General features: G+C 43.4%; 5 protein-coding genes across 5 annotated transcripts; 4 read left to right on the top strand and 1 right to left on the bottom strand.

The window, feature by feature from the left end:
• The first annotated feature begins 45 nt into the window (after positions 1–45).
• On the top strand, positions 46–1882 carry BCIN_13g03630 (hypothetical protein). Its single transcript, XM_024696800.1, has 4 exons — positions 46–170; positions 234–301; positions 359–994; positions 1113–1882. Exons 1-4 carry the CDS (start codon positions 92–94, stop codon positions 1704–1706), a joined length of 1377 nt encoding a protein of 458 aa, XP_024552613.1. The 5' UTR covers positions 46–91; the 3' UTR covers positions 1707–1882.
• Positions 1883–4407: 2525 nt separating this feature from the next.
• Positions 4408–7894, top strand: BCIN_13g03620 (hypothetical protein). The gene is made up of 2 exons (XM_001556277.2): positions 4408–4854; positions 4909–7894. The coding sequence occupies exons 1-2, from the start codon at positions 4563–4565 to the stop codon at positions 7776–7778; spliced, it is 3162 nt and encodes a 1053-aa protein (XP_001556327.1). The 5' UTR covers positions 4408–4562; the 3' UTR covers positions 7779–7894.
• A 299-nt stretch (positions 7895–8193) lies between these two features.
• Positions 8194–13194, top strand: BCIN_13g03610 (hypothetical protein). Its single transcript, XM_024696799.1, has one exon. It carries the CDS (start codon positions 8297–8299, stop codon positions 12941–12943), a length of 4647 nt encoding a protein of 1548 aa, XP_024552612.1. The 5' UTR covers positions 8194–8296; the 3' UTR covers positions 12944–13194.
• A 1394-nt stretch (positions 13195–14588) lies between these two features.
• Positions 14589–15343, top strand: BCIN_13g03600 (hypothetical protein). Its single transcript, XM_001556274.2, has 3 exons — positions 14589–14672; positions 14776–14888; positions 14948–15343. Exons 1-3 carry the CDS (start codon positions 14654–14656, stop codon positions 15224–15226), a joined length of 411 nt encoding a protein of 136 aa, XP_001556324.1. The 5' UTR covers positions 14589–14653; the 3' UTR covers positions 15227–15343.
• Positions 15344–15675: 332 nt separating this feature from the next.
• BCIN_13g03590 (hypothetical protein) lies at positions 15676–17110 on the bottom strand. Its single transcript, XM_001556273.2, has 4 exons — positions 16712–17110; positions 16353–16647; positions 15961–16267; positions 15676–15910 (listed from the first exon to the last, which is right to left on the bottom strand). Exons 1-4 carry the CDS (start codon positions 16764–16766, stop codon positions 15821–15823), a joined length of 747 nt encoding a protein of 248 aa, XP_001556323.1. The 5' UTR covers positions 16767–17110; the 3' UTR covers positions 15676–15820.
• Between the last annotated feature and the right edge of the window lie 4396 nt (positions 17111–21506).

Genomic DNA, 21506 nt, shown 5'->3' with positions numbered 1-21506 from the left:
TTTGGTTTCTTCCCCGCTTTACTTTTGTTCATCTCACTTTCTTTTGGGGGTTCTGTGGATATATATATATATATATATATACAATTTTATAATGCGGATTCAGAGTTTTATATGGCCATTCCTTGGCTGGAGGGTTGTGGATGCTCTGACGGTGGATACTTCTCAGGCTGGTATGTTTGTTTTGTTTTGTTGGTGCAGAAGGTTAGGATGTTAAGTCTAATGCATATTTCTAGATTCGATCAAAAGCGCCGCGAGTTCGGTTGCTGCAAATTTGGTTTCGTATTATCATGGGAATGAATCTGTGTGTAAATATGATATTGGCATTACAAGATGTGAAGTCTTTGCTAATATACGATAGGGCCAAACTCCAGGTCTCTTACCTCCACCTTATTTCTGGTGGGAAGGGGGTGGAATGTTCATGACTTTAATAGATTATTGGCGTTACACGGGAGACACTTCATACAACAGTATTGTTTCCGAGGCTCTTCTTTTTCAAGCTGGTCCAGATGCCGACTATATGCCTGCAAATCAGACTAAAGATGAAGGGAATGATGATCAAGGATTTTGGGGAATGGCCGCTATGTTAGCTGCTGAATCGAATTTTCAAAATCCTCCTGCGGATCAACCACAGTGGCTTGCATTGGCTCAAGCGGTGTTCAATGAAATGGCTAGTCGATGGGATACGAGCACTTGTGGAGGTGGTTTGAGGTGGCAGATTTTCACTTTCAATAATGGGTTCACGTATAAGAATTCTATTGCGAATGGATGCTTTTTTAATATTGGAGCTAGATTGGCTAGGTATACGGGAAATCAAACGTATGCAGATTGGGCGGAGACGATTTGGCAATGGGAACAGAGTGTAGGGTTGATTGATAGTGGATACAATATCTATGATGGGAGTAGTGATACAGATAATTGTGCGAGTGTGGATCGATTGCAGTGGAGTTATAATGCGGGGATTTATTTGCACGGGGCGGCGAACATGTTTAATTATGTGAGTTTTGTCTCTTTGATATTTTTTGGTTCAAGTTTCTCTCCTGTTCGTTGTTGAATTTTCTTCTTTTCGGGCACTGTGAAAGGTGAAGAAAGGAAATCGAAACTAACGAACTTAGACCGACGGTAACTCTACCTGGCAACAACGCACTAATCAATTAATGAACACCTCACTTAATATATTCGCCTCCAATAAAACAAACTCCATCATCACGGAACAGGCGTGCGAAGCGGTCGATAAGTGTGACACTGATCAACTGTCTTTCAAAGCCTATTTCACAGCTTGGCTCGCCTCAACATCTATCCTCGCGCCTTTTACCGCTAACCGTATCTTTCCCGTCTTGCAAAGCAGCGCGAAAGCAGCAGGGGGGCAATGTGTGGGTAAGGGTGATGCGTGTGGATTTAAATGGACGGAAGCGACGTTTGATGGGAATATGGGGGTGGGACAACAGATGAGTGCATTGGGGGCGATACAGAGCGCGATGGTGGCGGTTCCGGGAACGGATAATGCGAGGATAGGACCGGTGACGAATAGTACGGGAGGGACGAGTACCGGGGATAGTGGGGCCGGTAGTGGGAAGACGGGGAGGCAGGGCATGCAAAGGGGTGATGTGATGGTTACGAGGGGAGATCGGGCGGGGGCGGCGGTGTTGACGGTTTTGGTGCTGGTGAGCTTTTGTGGGGGAGCGGGATTTATGGTTTTGGAAGGGTAGGGGAGCAGAGGGAAGGGGAAGAGAGGAGGAGAAAATGATTTCATGGAAGTTATGGAATGGAGTGGAGTTATATGGGATGAGTTTGAGATATCTTTTCTGAGTACATTTTTCTTCTCGGGATCAAAAGATGATATTGGATATATATATATATATATATATACATATATGTATACCCACGGGAAGCAATTGGAGTTTCTCAAACAAACGAAAAGGGTTTCGACTTTGGGGTTTGGGATTATCATAGGATTGGGATTGGGATTGAATTGGATTTGAATCATCTTTGGGTGGAGAACTTGAAAATTGGGATTGTTTTATTTACGTATAACTGTATAGTTATCAGATTAGATTCCTCTCGACGTTTAGATGAATAGCAGATTTTGTTTCTGTGTGTGTGTGTGTGTGTGTGTGCGTGTTTTGTCTGATTTTGTTTGGGGGGGAATGGGTGTGGTAAGGGTTATGGGTGTAATAGTATATCATGAGGCTTGGGAGGGGCTGCAGAGGTGGTGTGTTATATTGAGGGGTGTGATATTTAGGAAATATGGATATGTATATGTGTATGTGTATAGAGTTGCTTTTATTTGGAAAAGAATTTTTAGCTGCTGCTGGGAAGTGAGGAGGGGTGTAAGTGTAGGTGTAGGTATATAGGTATGTAGGTATATATGTATGTATATATATATATATATGTGTATGTATGTATGTATGTATGTGTATATGTATGTATGTATATATGTATATATGTATATATGTATATATGTATATATGTATATATGTATATATGTATATATGTATATATGTATATATGTATATATGTATATATGTATATATGTATATATGTATATATGTATATATGTATGTATATATATAGATGGATGGATAAAAAGTATGTTTTTGAAGTGATTGAGTGGGTGTATAATATGCTTTGGAATCGGGGCGTTTGTTTTGTGGGAGTTGGGAGTTTGGGATTTGAAAGGAGGGATGGAGGGATGGAGAGTGAAGGTTGAGTTGTTGTACAGTGAGGTGGGTAGGATATATAGATATTTGTTGTACTTTAGGTTGTAAAAGTAATGGGTGTGAGGATTGGAGAAATCAAGATCCAGGTTTAGATTAGAGCTATATAGCTAGAGATGCCCAGGTAATTTTCGAATCGAATAGTACGTTTTGTTAGCTTTGTGGTTCGGTAGAAAATTTGTATGGGCTGGATATTTCTGGTGTGTAGGTAGGTATAAGGTTAGTTGATTGCTAATTCTATTGATTGGTCAAGTCATTTTTGATTACCTGTAGACGCCAACTGAACTTTCCTATCCCTTTACCACCCGCCGTCTTCTAGAATATTGATAGATATCACGTGGTACGGCAGAACTTTCAAATGCGATGTACATTCAGACAAACAAGGCAGGGGCTCATGAGGGCACGGAATTTCAAAGGGAAAGCACTTTCTGTTGTGAAGATGCTCGCTTTTTGATCATTCTCTGGGAACATTAGGAGGAAGAGGTATGGATTTCTCATCACGGGTTTGTGAATCGGGCTGGTCGTAGATATCTGGTCTGAAAGACCGGCGCCGCAAAGATGTGAAGAGTAGTCTATTCCTGCCAGATAAGAAAATACCGAGATGTTTTGGCATGTGGCTTGAGTGTTCCCTTGCTTCTCAACTACCGTTGGTATCACAGGTAGGTACGCCGGAAAAGCCATGTTGCGGAACGCGGGAGGAAGAGAAGTGATCCAGGGGGACTGGATTGATGTCAGAGGCGTGGGGGAAATTGGAGAATAACGGTTCTCATTCATTTCTGGGTGTACGCGTGGTTTTTAAAGCTTGGGTTGGAAGGGGTTTCTTGCCTTTTTGGTAGTGACGCGGTGAGTCTTTGGAGGGCGTGATTCGTATTGTTGATGAACGGCAATGGCGCCTTCTAATCTGGCGAAGGAAAGGTAGCACTTGCTTGTTTTCTTTTGTTGTGCTGGTTGTTTTGTTTACTCCCACTTTTTTCTCTTTTCACTTCCTTTCCTTTCTTTTCCTTCTCATCCTCTTCACACACATACTTGTTTTTCTTCAAGCATACCAACATATTGCCACTATTATCATTAGATATTTGCTTCTCATGCCTATTAAATGGTATTCTTCTTCTCGAGGATCTGGTCCAGACTGTCCCATCCTTCATGTGGCATGCTATTGCCATTTTTCAGATGCTCTACACCCAATCTATCACCTCTAGGCTCAAACCATACTTTCGGGAGGACAGAAAAAGCTTTCCTATTGGCAGCATAGCCTTTAAGAGGTGAAGAATGCACATCCATTTCAAACGTCTCTTGGCAAGTAAACAATATATGAAATCACGTGAGAATATAGAACATTGCAACGACGGTTTGTCGATATCTACTCTTTTGTGATGCTTCTTAACATTTTCAGGGGTTTACGAAATTGCCGCTGAATCAATTATCGAGGATACTTTGATTTTTCCGATGAGAATATACTATAAGTCGAGTGACTTTTAGGTGGTGTAGTCTCCGTGTTTGAAGTCAAATTACTCCAGAATTCAAGGACTGTCATTCGATATCACATTCCAAGATGGGAATCTTGCCAAACGCTACCCATTCCTTGAATTTTCTTGTCATCAACTTGTATCCTAACATGTCTCTGACTTTATCGTCTCCTTGACGCGAAAAAGACGCCATCTACATTCTTCCCAGTACCACATTCAAAAACAAAGGTTACATTCTATATATTCTTCAGTTCCTTGAAAAATATCTTTTTGCATACTTTCACGTCGGTCTTTATAGAGAAGTCAAGTAGTTGTTGTTTTTAGACATTTCGGAGCCTCAAATATCACCTACTCGAGTTCACCCAGACTCTACGTCAGGACTATGCGTCCAAATTCACTTCCTAAGTGCCTGCTGCAGGTCGCAGTTTGTGCTATTGCACTCATTCCTGTCACACACGCGATACTACCTACTGTTTATTCAACTGTCACTCGTTATAGAATCTCAGTCGTTCCACAATACACGACTTATACTGATGTCTCTTTTTCAATCCTTACTTATACTGCACCCCCTTCAATTCACACGGAATATGTTACTGCTACAGAGGTCAAGCGTAGAACTACGACTTTCTTCGAAGGGACAACAACTGTGATCGAGCCGGCTCAAACTGTTTTTGGTGAGTATCTTGAATATATTGGTTCAACAATGAACCCATTCTAATAACGAACAGCATCCGAATGTGGTAGCACCACACAATCTTCTTCTGCGGCGCCTTCATCAGACCTTCTTAGCAGCTCGACTGTATCTTCTGAATTTACTTCATCTTCTGGTTTCACAGTTCCACCAGTTAATAATGCCGCTTCTGGCTCTTCATTAACTAGTGAAGCATCAACAGCTTCAGCTCCCCAGGTCACCTCCGAGCTACCCGGTACAACCAGTGAGCCTACAGTAACAGAAGGTTTCAGTACCGAAGAACCAGGAGCTACAACTCAACCATCTTCGGAACCAACTCGGGTTTCATCTGGCGATACACCAGCTGGTACTTATAATGCCGTGGACTGTTATTCAGATGAAGAGGGTACTGGCTTTCCATTGGCTCCGCCTATTACAGACAGTACAGATCCAAATATTTATGACACAGTCAATCACTGCCTTGTATTTTGCTCTACAGCTGATGGAGGCAGACCATTCAGGTATTCAGGAATCGGACCAGGACATTGTTATTGTTCAAATGGATTGCTTGAAGCTGAACCAGCCACCGATTGTTCATACCCATGCCCAGGTGATTCGACACAAATATGTGGAGGAGAACCTGCTCCAACTAGAAAACTCAGACGTCGTGCACCTGGAACCTCGATTATTATTTACGAGTTGGCTGGATACGTTCCTCCAACATCAGTCGCTTCTACAGATGTCGGTCCAACTGAGACACCAAGCCCCAGCTCAGCGAGTGAAATCATTGCCACTGAGGAACCTGGCATTACTTCTACAGATATTATTCCAACGGAGACTCTAGGAGCTTCTTCGACAACTGAAATTATTGTTACCGAAGAACCAGGAACTACAAGCACTACTGGGGCTGTCAACACCGAAGAACCCGGAGCTACAAATACATCCGCAGTTTTAACAGAAGGGTCTGGGGCTACGAGTACTACTGAGGCTGTTAGTACTGCAGAATCAGGAATTAGTTCCACAACTGAGGTCATAAATACGGAAGAACCAGGAGTGACAAGCATCTCAGAAGGTATTGTAAGCACGAGCGAGCCCGGAGCTACAGCCACTTCGGAAGCTGTTAACACCGGAGAGCCAGGTGTCACTAGTACTTCGGAAGTTGTCAATACTGAGCAGCCGGGAGCTACTAGCACAACAGAGACAGTCAGTAGCACGGGTACCGGTATTCCACCTGTCAATAACGTCGCGTCTGGAAGCACAACCACTTCTTACGGTACTGAGTCTACCACTGAGGTATTTACCGAGCCAGGAGTAACTTTCACCTCCGAAGCCGAAGAGACAGGCGTTATCACAACCTCTGGTCCGGAAGAGACTGAGATTTTGAGTACCGAGGGACCTGGAGTTACGACGACTTCGGAGGTTGTAAATACGGAAGAGCCAGAAGCAATGTCAACTACAAGCCCCGAAGAAACTGGGCCACCTAACACAACTTCGCAGGCTGTAAGCACCGAAGAACCAGGAGTTAGCACCACTTCAGGTGGCCCTGAGGGAACAAGTACTGGTACTGGCATTCCACCTGTAAACAATGTAGCATCTGGCAGCACAACAACATTAACAACAGTTGAACCGCCCGAGTCTACCACGGAAGCGGGGTTGACTACCGAAATTGGATATACAACGACGGCTCCTGTATCCACAAGTGAGCAAGGCGTATCATCTACAAGCTCTTCCCCGGCATCCACATCTATTGCCCCCCCTTCATATAGTTATACCTGCGCAAGTATACCAAATCTATTCAAAGTAGTTATTGATGAACCTGGCAAGCCAAAGCAATGGTTATCTCAACTTAACTTTCCAAGTAGTGGAACTGTTGAAGGTACATGGGGCTATGATACATTACCACCTGTATTATCAAGCTCCCAAGCAGCTCGTTTCAATATTGGATTTGGCAACGCTTTCCAAGCAAAACGTCAATCTGATAATGCACCAATCTCAGCTGCTGTTCGATTGACCGCTTTAGGATCTCCTCTTCAGCTTTTCACTGCGGATCACATTTCAGACAGCATGAGAGTTTTTACTGCTAGTATTGGAGCAGATTGTTCACTTGGCTTGGATATTCCGAACACTGGAGACAATATTTTGGCTATATGCAGTGGTATATTTACTATTCTGACACCAGCTAAACAAATTCAAAGGGGAAGTGCATGTACTCAAGTTAGAGCTTTTGCTGTTGCAATCAATGGAGCTTCATCAACATTATCAACAACTATTGCTTCACCCACAGTATCAAGCACAGGTTTTATTGGCACTGAATTATCCCAAACCGGAGTTTCTTCTACTCCATTGATTGCAACAACTATACCATCGGGAACTTCCGGCTTGATGACAGGTACCTCAACCTTCTCACCTATTTCAACTTCAACTACAATTGCTGGATGTCCTGTTGCACCATCTTTCAGAATCCTGGTAAACCAGAAAGGTATGCCAGCACAATATCTATGGGATCCTGTCTCATTTGGTGATGATGCTTTATCATTCACCACAGATCCAGAACAGAGTTTGACCTTCTCATTATCACCTACTACTGGCCAACTTCAATTTAATATAGTAGATTTCTTTGGAAATCCTGTATTATTGGCATCTAATCAAGATACTCACAATGCTGGGAATGAAGCAATTTTCTTCTCTACTGCTACTAAATATCAACAACTTGGCTACCAACCTGTTGTGGCATCTATCAATTCAGATTGTTCCATCGGTTTGACATTACCATATAATGCCGCAAATATTATACAAGCTTGTCACGGATCAATCTATTTGATGTTATCACCTGGATTAGGTTGTGTGACTGTTTCATTGTTGATGTTACCTTTTGATCCTTTGGCCACAACCACGGCCATTACATCTACCATGTCTTTTTTAGTCTAAGTTCGGCGAGTCTGGAAAGCCCCTCTATTACTTCGACTGAAAGCACTTTTTCTTTCTCATCAGTTGAATTATCTAGCGGATCGCTAGCTACCAGCTCGCCCGTCTTTACGAATACACCGTCCGGGGTGTCCAGTTCGTATTCTTTTACTACATCTTTATCTTCGGATCAGTCACTTTTTACAACTCAAGGAACTGTCACTTCTTCGGCAGTTGATTCCTTCATTAGTTCTTCAGTATTTGAGTCATTTAGTGATTTCTCCACACTTTATTCTTCTATTACTAGTTCATCCTATCCATCATTTACCCCCGAATCATTTTCTCAATCCGAATCAACTTTTCCATTTCAAAGTTTGCAAACTTCTTCTGGACAAGAATCCCAAAGTACATCATTTACTTCCGATATCTTCTCTTTATCGACTACACCCTCTTCATCTATCATTCCAAGCTCAATATCTGCAACAATCTCTTCATATCAATCTAGCTTGGCATCATTTTCGGCTAATCAATCTTCTGGATTCATGACTAGCTTCCCCATAACTTCACTCTTAAGTTTTGAACCTTCAGAAACTCAAAGCACTACCAGTGCATCAGTTTCGAGTGTTGAGTTTTCGAGCTTCGGAGATGGAACTTCCACTGGCATTCCACCAGTCAATAATCTAGCTTCTGGCTTAACTACAACGACTGAACGAAGCAGCTCATTTGCTTTGGAATCATCATCTCAACCTGGAATTACTTCCACCTTTGTATCCTTGTCTTTGTCCGAACAATCATTTTTACCAGAGTTCACATCTACTTTGGGGCCATCATCTTTATCTGAAAATTCTTCCATTATTGCGCAATCTTCTTTGCCCCAAATCACAACTTCCTCCGATTTGAGTGAAGTATCATCACTGCAGGTATCTTCGACCGAGATTTTACTTGGCTCTTCCGCTTTTGAAAGTTCCGGTTCCCAGACTTTAGCTTCCTTGACAAGCTCAGAGAGTATCTCTGAAGCGCGAGAGACAACATTGAATCTTGAAAGTCAATCATCTATCTTGTCTTCAGTGTTAGTAACTTCTATACCATTGACTACCGAGATATTATCGACCTCGACGGGAAGTCTACTTTCGAATGCAGAGAATTCATCGACGTTTGGCTTCGAATCTGCAACAGGAACACTCTCTAGTTTGGAATCCAGCACAGTGATCAGCCTACAATTATCTTCTTCGGCTGAAAACCTTGAGTTGTCGACTTCATCTCAGATTTTCTCTACGAGTACTACTGCAGCTTCTGATAGTGGTTTCAAATCATCAACAGGAATGTTAATTCAATCATCTGGAGCTGCAAGTAGTACAGCTATTTTCTCTTCCCCAGCACCATCGATCACTTCTTCGAACATTGCACAATCGAGTACACTCGAAGAATCTAGTGGTGTCTTGTCTACCACACTCGTTATTAATATGTCCGAGTCCGCATCTCCAAGTATAGAGACATCTCTTGGAATAACGAGCACTTTCGTAGGAACACCAAGTCAGTCCTTCGAAGCCTCAAGTAATATTGGATCGATTACATCTATAGAAACGCTCATTAGTACAACCCTAATTATCGATTCAAGTATTGAAACGACTCTCGGGATCACAAGTAGTTTTGTAGGGTCGTCCAGTCAATCATTTGAGGCATCCAGCAATATTGGTTCCACTATACTTACAGAAACACTGGTTGACTCATCTAATTCTATCGAGCAAAGTTCGTTGACTATTGGAAGTAGTACTGGTATTCCACCGGTCAACAACGTAGCATCTGGAAGTACCACGACGACGTCTTCGGATATTCAATCTACAGGTGACCTCACAACTGATCTTGGATCTATTGGTAGTTCCGGACCTATCAGTTCATCACTGTTACCGGAAGTGACAAGTATAATAGACGGAACCTCAGAGTTGCCGCAGACGACTGGTACAATAGCCCAGTCTTCGACCAATTTGATTAATGTCGAGACTTCATCTGGCTCAAACTCCTTGCCAGCTGCCACTTCATCTCCTCCCAACGAATTATCCTCAATTTTGAGTCTTTCGACCAGTGAATTCGGTGCAATTGCCACTTCAAATACAGGTATAGAAACAAGTCTTGGGGCTGGATCTCCGACCCTTGATTCTTCAGTCGCATTGAATACTGGTATGTCAACAAATGAAGTCACCTCCTTGCCTACCGAGGCGAGTCAAACTTCCAATAGCCCAGGAATTGAATCTAGCCTTGTCATAACATCGACTTCTGGTATAGAAATGGAATCCCAGATTGGAGTTTCAACCCTTAGGACTTCTTCTCTACCAATTGAGCCTTCTTCGAGTGCCAGTATTTCAATCCTTGGAACAGATTCGGCTACTTTGCCAACGGGTGAAATTCAATCTGCTGGAACAACCGTTCCAATAGTTGGAAGCCCAGAGTCCGGTACATTTGGTGCCTCTGAAACAGTTAGCAGCACTATATTTCCATCGTTAATCATGGAAGCCAGTACACTGACGAGTGGATTCTTAATTGTACCAACTGAAGTCTCTGCTAGTTTCAGTGGCTCGAATATAGGAACAAGCCTGCATTCCGAGCCTAGTTCTGCGGTTAGCATCTCCAGCACTATACTTCAATCTGCATTTAGTGCTGAGACCTCGGGAAACATTGGTGGAGTATCTGAATCTTTGATTGAGACCGCCGGTGCTTTGAGTAGTACTGGCGCAAGCACGATTGAGTCTACAAATCCTGCTGAGACCTCCATCGCCTCCCTAAGCTCCGGGGTTGAGAGCCAATTACTTACCACAAGTATTCCTGGTTTGTCAGCACTTCCATCTACTTTAGTTGGAAGCTTCAGTCTTATCGAAAGTTCCGGACTTATATCGATTCCATCGATTCAGTCTACAGATTTGCTTATTGAGAGTCAATCACAAACTGCGATCATTTCCAGCGAGTCCGAAGCCCCATCAAGTTCAGTCCAAAATTCTGGATCCACAATAGCTTCATCTTCCGGAATACCCTCAAGTACGACCGAAAATTCCTTAATTTCTTCCATTCAATCTGCCCAGTCTTCAGTGCCAGTAGTTGAGCCTTCTACAGCTGCTGCCAGCAGTCTCCAATCTTCGGACGTATTCTCTCAACAGCCCCAGATACCCTCCATTGCTTCGATAATACAATCATCTGTGGGTACGCTCATTTCTCTCTCATCCATGCTTGATGGATCTGAGAGCTCTTCCGAGCTCGTTCTGGGCACAAGCTCAGTTGCCATCCTACCTGAATCTTTCTCCAGTAGTCTTTCCCAGTTCCCATCATTTACTAGTGGAGAAATTGCTACCGGCTCTTCGGCTGTTGAAACCAGTAGCACATTTGGTAGCAGTATTCCAATTGTTGGAAACATTGGCTCGGGAACTTCCCTTCAATTTTCAGCTTCGGAAACACCTCTATCTGTCTTTCCAAGTTCCTTGACATCGGACGTTGGTTCTGTAAGCTCTAGTCTTGTGATAGTTTCAAGCACGGTCATTTTGACGGTTGAATCCCAGACTTCCGGACCCGTGTTTTCTTCTACCGCTTCCTTGACAAATACAGCGCTTTTGGAGACATCCGTTGAAACCTTATCGTCAATACCCGAGCTTAATTCCAGCTCAGAGGGTACACTTCCAAATACTGGAGGATCACAAGCTATATCCTCGACAGAATCACTTGTCATTAGCTCAACTATTAATCCAGAGTCTCAATCTACCTTCCTGCAAACAACTTCCGATTCCGAAGTTTCGAATGTCAGCACCGAGCAAATTCTTCCTTCCACTGAGAGCCCTGAAGTTATCTCAACCACGCAGTCTTTATCCTCTGCTATCCTTCCAAGCACTGGACCCGCCACCGAGGCTCCCTCATCAACACAAGGTATACCATCAGTGGCAACTTCGACTCAACTAGGTGAGTTTTCGTTGGCGATGTCTAGCTCACAAACCGCGGAAATATCTTCATCAATACAACAAGGCCTCTCTTCAACAGCGTTAATTGATTCATCTGAACCAGCTGTATCTTCCGAGTTGATTGGAACTGCATCATCTGAAATTTTAAGTGCAAGTGCAAGCGTAACAACCACAAGCCTTGAGAGTACCGTGATCTCGACAGTGATTTCGTCTTCTGCATCTGACTTTGGTTCTGAATCTGGATCGATTGCGATATCATCTACTACTGATATCTTAGGCTCGATCGCTCCAAGCCTTTCTGCTTCGGCCTCGGCCTCTCAGATAGATTCGGCGTCTTCAGCTAGTTTAGTATTTTCAGGCTCAGAATCAACCACAATATTGACGTCAGAGTTCAATTTGCAAAGTACAGCTTCGTCAACAATACCAAACGAATCTGAACTTCCTGTAGCATCCTCGACAGAAGGGTTTTTAAGCACGTTCGTCTCAAGTACTTCTCAGACAAGGTTTGAAGAGAATGCATCTTCAGGCAGTTTCCCTTCAAGTACATTATCATCGGGATCGCCTCCTACTATCGAATCGCTTTCATCCGCCGGTGAATCTGAAACCGGTATACCTCCCATCAATAATGTAGCATCCGGAAGCACTAGCACTAGTACCGCCTTTGAGACCACATTTCCAGCTTCTGGATCCCAGATATCTAGCACTGAGCCACTATCTGTAGCGTCCAGTACGCAAGATTTGTCGGGTTCGAACGGTATACCTCTTAGCACAAGTACAAATCCATCGCTCTCGACCTTAGAGTCAGAGATTAGTTCTAATACCGAGTCAGTATTAAGTTCCGAATTTCCTAGCATGACAATATTCAGTTCAGCCTCCTTATCATCGACCACACTATCTAGTGCATCAGCTAGTGCAACTTCATCATTCGATTACATTGGCTGTTCAACAAACTCAACGGGCACCCTGGATGGCCCAACAACATACTCGTCGGATATGACACCAGCTATCTGCTCGACTATTTGTTCCGAATACGAATACTACGCAGTTGAGAGTGGAGTTAAGTGTGTATGTGGCAATAATATAGAGACAGGTGGTATCTTATCAGGCGCGAACTGCACCACCACTTGTGGTGATGGGAATGGTACTTTATCTTGTTCATCAGCATCTGCTTCTGCTAGTGCCTCTTCGCTGGTGACAATGTTAAGGCCTAGGAAAATTGCAGCTACGGGGAGGTACCCTAGGAGGTGGTAAAGGAAACGAAACGAATTATGTTTAGTGTTTTGTTTTGTAAGAGGGTGTTTAGAGTGCTGGGCTTGAGCACTAGTCTCATAAATAGTTTTGAATGGTTTTCCATCTCCTATTTCTTTTCACGTTGGCAGTGGTGGTTGCTGGTCGGTTTAGAAACGAATGTATTCATTTTAGATGTAAGAGCCTCGTGGGAGAAAAAATGGGTGGGCAAGCGAAGGATTGAAAATGTTTATCCATGGTTTTCTTTGAATACATGAAATTTTGTGCCTGGTCTTATATTTAAAATGATATGGTATTTCGTTTCACTTGAACGTTCTTGATATACTGTGATTTCCATGAAGTGCAACAAGACGAGATACAGTTGTGAGTGTAAAGATAAAACATTGATGTGTGGATGGCCAACTACACATGTGTATGGAAATGGTGCTTCAGGCACACTGTTTCCAGCTACAACCATGCGTTTTTGGTAAGATCTAGCGAAAATACTTCGAATGTAAATGACCCTCATAAGAAACAACTCCACAACCACAAACCCCGACATACTGCGCCAGAATTCTCAACGCTCCATATTAAAAGTCAATTTGCCGAATTTCATTCATCGTGGTTTCGGTTATAATTTCCCATCCTCCTTCTAAGGCGACTTCCGGATTTTCCATACCGATGGCTTGGGCGGCAGAATCTTCCCTACAGTTGGGACATCTGCCTTTCTTCTCTATCTTGTCGGAGTTCTCGCCAGCACAACCTTGAAGACTTCTTTGCAGAGGATGAGGTATTCGGTTGCGATTGTATGTTCACAGGATTTCCAATACCAGTGAGTTGACATGCACATTTTGAGGTGTGAGGGCTGGGAGGGTTGGGAGATGAGGGAATAGGGTGGGTTGGTTAAGTTGCAGGTTCAGAATTCGGATTAAAGGGAGTATATGGGGATGAGTTTGACTGTGGGATTGGAAGCGATGTTGTGGATCTTGGAGATGAGATAGTAAGGTGAGAGAAAACAAGAAGCCATTAAATATGGTGGTGAGAACAGGAACACAAGGAATCACAGTCATGACTTGCTTGTTTGTGTGAATATCGTCATGATGGATTTTCCATTAAGCATATTCCTTAATTTTGATTGTGTGGTTGAGATCCATAACTTCATGAACATTCAAATAATGAAGTTTTGGAGACGATCATACATCTTGAGTGCTACCCGTTATTGACTGCAAAGCTGGGGAATCAAGTGTTCGTAATGAGTTCAAATGGGAACTCTAATGGAATAACTAGACTCCCTTCTTGAACTCGCCATACGTATTATGTACTCTGCTTTTACAAAGTGGTGTATGATATATATTGAAAGGGTCTCCGATTTGAATGGAAAGAATCTTGTTCAATCAGCACTCTTTTTCTATATCATAAGTTCATGTCAGTAGAAAACAGCAAGAAAGACAATGCACAGCAGAACTGTTGTTATAAACATCTCTGAGCACATTCACTGAGTCAAATAAATAAAGTGAATACTGTGAATGAATGATTTCTTTCCATGTTCCTTTGGATTGGAATCATTGGTGATGCCCATAATTTGTTCCATTCAGTTCACGTGATATGCAGCTAAGAATTTCGCTTACACTAGCGTTTTTCGCACACAATTCTCCATTCCAGAAATCTCGGTGCGAAATTTTTGAAAACAACCAACGACGACGACAAATCCAGGTTCCTCACCAATCCGACAAGATGACGAAGATCAACACCTGTATGTACTATCAATCGATTGTCACCGCGATTCTGCGCAACTATCAACTCGATTTCTCCAGCAATCCTATAAGATCGCAAAGCTAATAATGAATTTTTTTCAGCCCTCCACTCCTCCAGGAGAAAGTCCCGCAAGGCTCATTTCGATGCCCCATCCAGCGTCAGACGTACCATCATGAGCGCTCCTTTGAGCAAGGAACTCCGTGAGAAGTACAACGTACGTATAAATTATCTGCGACATTCTCGATTTTCAAAATCTAACAGAATAATTTTCAGGTCCGCTCCATCCCAATCAGAAAGGATGATGAGGTCACCATCGTTCGTGGTTCCAACAAGGGCTCCGAGGGAAAGATCACCTCCGTCTACCGTCTCAAATACGTCGTCCACGTCGAGCGTGTCGTCAAGGAGAAGTCCTCTGGACAATCCGTTCCCCTCGGTATCCACCCATCCAAGGTCATCATCACCAAGTTGAAGTTGGACAAGGACCGTGAGAACATCCTTGAGCGTATCAAGACTGGTCGTGAGATCAAGGAGAAGTTGAAGAGCAAGGCATAAATTTGGCATATAAAATTGGGTTGGGATTGGCGTGCTTTCGATGAGCGTTACATGCATTAATCCCTGGCTTCTGCCAGCTGGATGTGCTAGGCATAGTCAAATAAAAAATTATGGCCATTTCACATCCTCCGTGCTTGCACGTCTGGTATCACTGTGAAATGCTCCATGGGAGTCCTCCCGAAGCAACAAGTATCTACGATACTTGTGACAACACGTTGTTGTGTTGTTGATTGCTATACCTGTTTTGGGAGGACTGGCCCTCTACTAACTTGCTCTAGGATTATTGTGACATGTTCATTATCGTGACCATTTACGCTCATATATCACCTTGTTGACATTTTCCACTATTGTTTTCGAGATAAACGACGAGCGGAGAGGAAATCCAAAGTTTTCCTTATGAAGTTAACTTTCTTGCCTGCAGACTTTCCTCTAGATTTCACTAAAATCTCTGAAGAACGAGAGTTTGATGGCAAGGGACATCATTGTTGTTTTATAATTATGCTATCTACTCGTGCTATGGGAGGTAATTGACGATCGCCCAAGAATCAATCGGCGCAACTTGATAAAGCTACTAGAAATACATGTCATCCCCAATCAAAACTTCTCAACATATGGCCTAACATCCAATTCCTGGGTGAAATGTGATCTGTGTTGTGTGTGCAAATACCAGTATGCATCCGCAATCTACACATTATGTTAGTCATTGACGGTAAGTTCATGCAACAAATGCTTACAGCATCAGGCTTGATCTTTCCGTCCTCAACTCCTCCATTCGCTTTCCATTCCTTCGTTCTGGGAATATCAATTACACCGTCAATGATCGCATGCGCAACATGTACACCTTGAGGACCAAACTCTCTGGCTAAACTCTGTGTGGTTGCTCTCAAAGCAAATTTACCACTTGCGAATGATGACATTAGAGCACCGCCTCTCAATGATGCTGTAGCTCCTGTAACGATTAGGGAGGGTGGATGTGGAGAGTCGGCCACGGAATCCAGAAGGAGGGGTAAGGCTTTCTGTGCAAACAGGTAGAATCCCTTTCTATGCATTCTTTAGCTTTTGTTCTGGGCTCGTTTTTGCCACCGTTTGTCTACTCAGATGAACAGAAAAAAAAAACATTACTCACCCATTGCTCTCATATCCCGCCTCATAATCCTCCAAACTCAACTCCAAAAATGGCTTCCTCACAAACTTGCCCCCAACATTGTAGACGGCAGCTGCCAATTTCTTAGAACCGTATTGCTTCTTGATTTCTTCGAATGCGTTGGACACGGAAGAGGGATCAGAGACATCAGTGCTTATTCCGATTGCTTGTCCACCAGATGAGGTGATGGCTTTTACAGTAGGTTCATAATTGGCGGGATCACGGGCTAGAAGCACGACGGGATAGGAGAGGGCGAACTTGAGGGCAACGGATTGGCCTAAGAGAGGATGTGTATTAGAATCTCTGTTGTCCAGTAGTGATTGTAATATTAGACAACATACCAGTACCTGCACCAACACCGGCGATGATGCTGAAGAAATTGCTGGATGGAGGCATGTTTGTATTGTTAGTTGTACAACTTAAAATGGACAAAACTTGTCGTAGAGGATGAGTGGACGTTGATTGAGAATCTGTGATGTGAATGAGGGGTGCGAGATCAAGGGGAACACAGCATGTTAAGAAGCTTTAATGGAAATTGCGAGATGAGACAGCGAGATGGGACAATGAGTTTGATTGATAATACTATATGCACGAATGCTCACTTTCCTTCAATCAACGGACAGTAAATCTGATGATTAAACTTTTATGTATGGATGGCATTTGTTTGAGGAGAAATGACGATTGCAGCTTCGAGATGGAAGCTTTGTAAGAAGCTCGGCGGGGTGAACACCGATGGCACCGATGATTAGTGATCTTATGAAGAGAAAGACGAGAACAACGACGGGCGAAGCATGAAGATATAAATGTATTTCGATACCTACTTATAACTGTCCGACAAAGGGTAGGCTGGCCAATGATGGTCAATTAGATAGGGTCCAGCCAAGAAGAAATGAATGATTTGCGATTTGATATTTCATATTTGATGGCATCGACATCGCCATCGCAATCTCGCATCTAGCCCATAGATCTGCTTCAAACTAATGAGCACTGCCATTCTGTCATTCATGCCTCACTACCAAACTCTCTTTCCCTTGCCTTTTGTTCCTCGTCCAACCAATTCCAAATACCGTCCGTGAATCTCATGATGCCAATGTTTTGTTGCACATCTGAAAAACCGCCGGAGACTCGTCTCCTCATGGTTTGATATCAAAATAGTTTACGAGCAAATCACTATTTTCCACATGGACACGCCTACGACCCAATAAAGTCTGGATCGTCTTGTCTCCCCGCTACACGAGATGCAGACGTTTTATTCTCGTATGATGAACTCCGGAGTTTTCTTTCCTGTTGGAAAAAGTACAATGAATCGGATCTTTTACTCCTACATTGTAGAACTGGAGCGTAGACGATCATACCTACCCCATGCACACATGCACACACACACGATAAGGATAGCTGGCTGCGGGTGTGGATGTGGGGATCGTGGACCCCTATTTCTCGTAGCATCCCTCGGATCGGTCTATCTGGATTCTGTGAGGAGAATACGTCCAAGAGCCGATGGATGAGAAACTGGATACACGTTCAATCAAGGAACTGAAAGTCGGAGAAGAAACCGATCAGAAACATACGCTCCTCCTCAGAATGAGACGCCCTCGCTGTTCTGCTCCTTCTTCTCCTTCTCGAGATGCCATCCTGATCAAGTGATAGATTATCTTGCATGGCACGTGATAACTGGACTTTTATGGAGACCTCTGGAGCAGAGACATGAACAAAAGCTTGTCTTTTCTGGATGCGTTTGATCCATGATTGGCTGTGTTCTTCTGTCATCTGATTCTGTGCAACGTCGCCGGACCAATAAACTCAATGACATCAAGACTTATCATTGTACAGTTGTATAGAAAGGAACCCGTGCCGCAGACCTCAAACACCACCATCATTCACCACCCACACCACCTCGATCCATTTGTATTCCCAACCACTAGCCCTCCGTCCAATCCTCTTCCCGCAACCCTTCTCCCGTAATACACACATTCCTTCTTCAGGCCCAAGTGGATACACCTACGATATGCAACAAACGCCGACATCCTTACGCGTTCCATATCATACTCACTAGCTTTTGCATGTATAAGTTTCATATTTGTCAGCTTATATACCATTCCCTGGGCAGTCTTGCAAATCTGCCCCCGAGATGAACATCTAGGGCTTGAAGATGTAACCTTATGAATGCACGCAGATCTCAATCCGGAAAAGTCAGAAGCACAATGTGACAAAACCGCAATAAGTTCATCCGATGCGATATGCAACAAAACATTTTCACTCGCACACCCTTCGACGCCTAATTGGTGGTATTTGTGCGCGAGGTGCATTTTAACTCGGGGGGGTCGTGATTGCTGCAAGGGAGATGGAGGGTTATATGGATGTCAGAAGCTGGGGTGCGGAAGTTGTTCAGCCTTACACGCCAATAATGTGAGGAAACGTTATCACTTGATGCGATGCTTTCAAATCTGTTATCAAAAACGTTCTGAATCGTATAGCACTCATGGACTTGAATCGAGGAACCAAAGAGATGTTTCGCCCATCACATCACATTACATTATATTACATACGAGCTAAGCTTCTCTTCTCGCTGAATCAGAGCTCTTGTAATTCCAATACCGACTCGTGAATTGCAACAAATCATTTCATCCTTCTCCCCGCATTGCAAATTACGGACGTCCCTTCACGTCACACCAGTGGTCAGTACCGGGTGCAGGTCAGAGGCCGGTATTCCACAAGCAACACCCGGAGTCTTTATTCCTCTTCACATGCCATTCGCGTCTCAATCTGGAAAGCCTTATATTTTCTAGCCTATTCTTTTTCTGCGTGAAAATACGAGGGTGCAGGAAAAGTTAAGAAGTAGATATCCCGCATGCAATGTAAGATTTCCTGATGAGCACGGCGTCGTCTTCTGTTTGGTGAACGTGGCAGAGCTGTTGTCTACCTCAAAGCCTATCGTCGCATCATGGTCGGATCTAGCGAGAACTCAACATTCCACTTCTCTACGCCCTACTATTTACAACGCCCCTTTTTCTCTATTTGCACCAGACAATTTTTGTCTAAAACAGACTTCAAAGCGTCTGTTAACTCAGATCCTAGTGCTAAAATAAGGAGTGGGAACCGCAAGTGACATATTCTCCACAACACCATCTCACCACTCTCTATCAGGTCTCTTTCTAGAATCTGATTTACGTGCTTGTATCTGTTTGTATAACCACGATTCAGCCAATGAACCAGCCGCGGCTATCTTTTCTGGGATCTTGATCGATTCCGCATCCAATATGGCTCTCACTGGCGTAGCCATCTTCAAAGAAGCTGGATAGTTGAGATCTTTGTTTCGATTTTACAATGGCTGACTTCAGAGTATCGATAAGATCAGTCTCTCGAGTAGTTTAAACTCCTTCAGCCTTGAATTGTTGTAGAATGACTAGATTTCTACAAAGGTAACCAAAATCTTCCATAACATCAACATCGATTACGGGAGCGGGTAGACCTTTCCCGTGTCGATATTAATCAAAGGCTTCCAATGATATGCCAGCCAAGAAGTAGTTAGATTAACCCCATTAGCCCCATTAGCCCCATTAGCCCCATTAGCATGACACTGAGCTAAAGAGTACAGAAAACGTCGAGAAGCACGGAATCGAGAGCATTGTGAAGATTCCACGTGCCTTAAACACTTCGATCTATCTTTCGGGCGCGACGTACTCTTTGGAAAATCAGTCAGCTATGTTCACTTTAGGAGAAATATGTGGTATACGAAATTAAATCTCTAGGGGGGATGAAGAAAAAGATAAATATTATGAGCTGGTACAACACTGAGAAAGAGACGACATAATGACAATCTCCCACCGGGGTTTTGCTTGTTGATTTTGTCATACATGGCACATGTTACCCGGACAGGCTGCAATGCATTATACGGCGCGAACTAAGCTTCAGGGATCAACTCCACGGAACATCTACCAAAGCACCTTGGCTTTGGACTTTTCAAACTCGGTATTCTGGCTAAGATGCTTATCCTCGCTAGCATGGAGCAAGTACAATGACATACAAGTATTGAACAGCTATAAGCACCAGGGAACAATATCTTGATAGGCTTCATCTGCCTCCATAGAGCTTGAGGTAGTAAGTGCAATGTCGGTGGAGAGCTGCATTTGAGAGCCCAGTTCTAGCTTTGAAGAACTTGAGGAAATGCAATAAGATTCGGGAAACTGAATACCGATTCAAAGTGAAGTGGCAAACTAGTGCCTTTATATGGTGCGACTAGAAATACAATGTGATAATAAGCTTAAGAGTCATAGATAAGATGGGTGTTGAGATCAGATTAGATATTACAGTTGCTAGAGAAAGGGATCTGTTGCAGTGAACAGTCTAGCAATATACAAATTATGTTTAACGAGACTCTCTCGACGTCTTTCCGAATGCTGAGCCAGTGATTGCGGGCTCAGATAGGAGGCATTAAACTAGTAGTAATCCTTTACCATCTTCATAGGTATATACAGAGCAGCATCTACCCTTCAAGAAAAGCACCGCAACATGAGCCACAAATATTCTCAGTGGCCTCTCGGTTATGTTTTACATCATGGCAGTCATAATCGAGCGTCGCTAGCTGTGACTATGATTCACGTACTATTATGGGCATTCAACCGCACGGAAGCAGCCGCAGAACTAATACTCGTAGCACCAATCCCCAATCAGAAGGTAGTTCAAACCCACAAAGAACTACATCAACACCTATCAGCAGCTTCAAGAGAAGGAAGCAGCCGTTCTAATCTGCAGACTCAGAACTTAATTTTTGAAGATCGTGAATCTCTCTGAGTGGATCCATTGGACGGAATATCGTCTCTGTTTCTTTTCATACTCGCTAAGTATATTGTTTAGCATGAAGAGTATTGAAGCCCATAAGTTCTATCCTGCAGTACAAGTTGAGTTGACCCGGATACATGCTTGTTATGAGAGTATCCTTGGGGGACACACCGTTAGGACGCCAAATATCGATGGTATCGTGTACCCTGGTTGACGCAAACGCACTCTAAGTTCTGTTCAATTTAGTCAGGTGAACTATTTTTAAAGGCTGGGATAGTAACATGCAGTCTCAAGGAAGGGAGGGGATGAGTATCTAAATGACAAAAATACAGGATTCGCATAGAAGTAAAGTATGAG

Source organism: Botrytis cinerea, chromosome 13 (assembly GCF_000143535.2).
Source record: "Botrytis cinerea B05.10 chromosome 13, complete sequence".
NCBI classification, from domain to species: domain Eukaryota; kingdom Fungi; phylum Ascomycota; class Leotiomycetes; order Helotiales; family Sclerotiniaceae; genus Botrytis; species Botrytis cinerea.
Note: the sequence above shows the minus strand (reverse complement) of the source record. Positions and strands in the feature narration are given on the sequence as shown.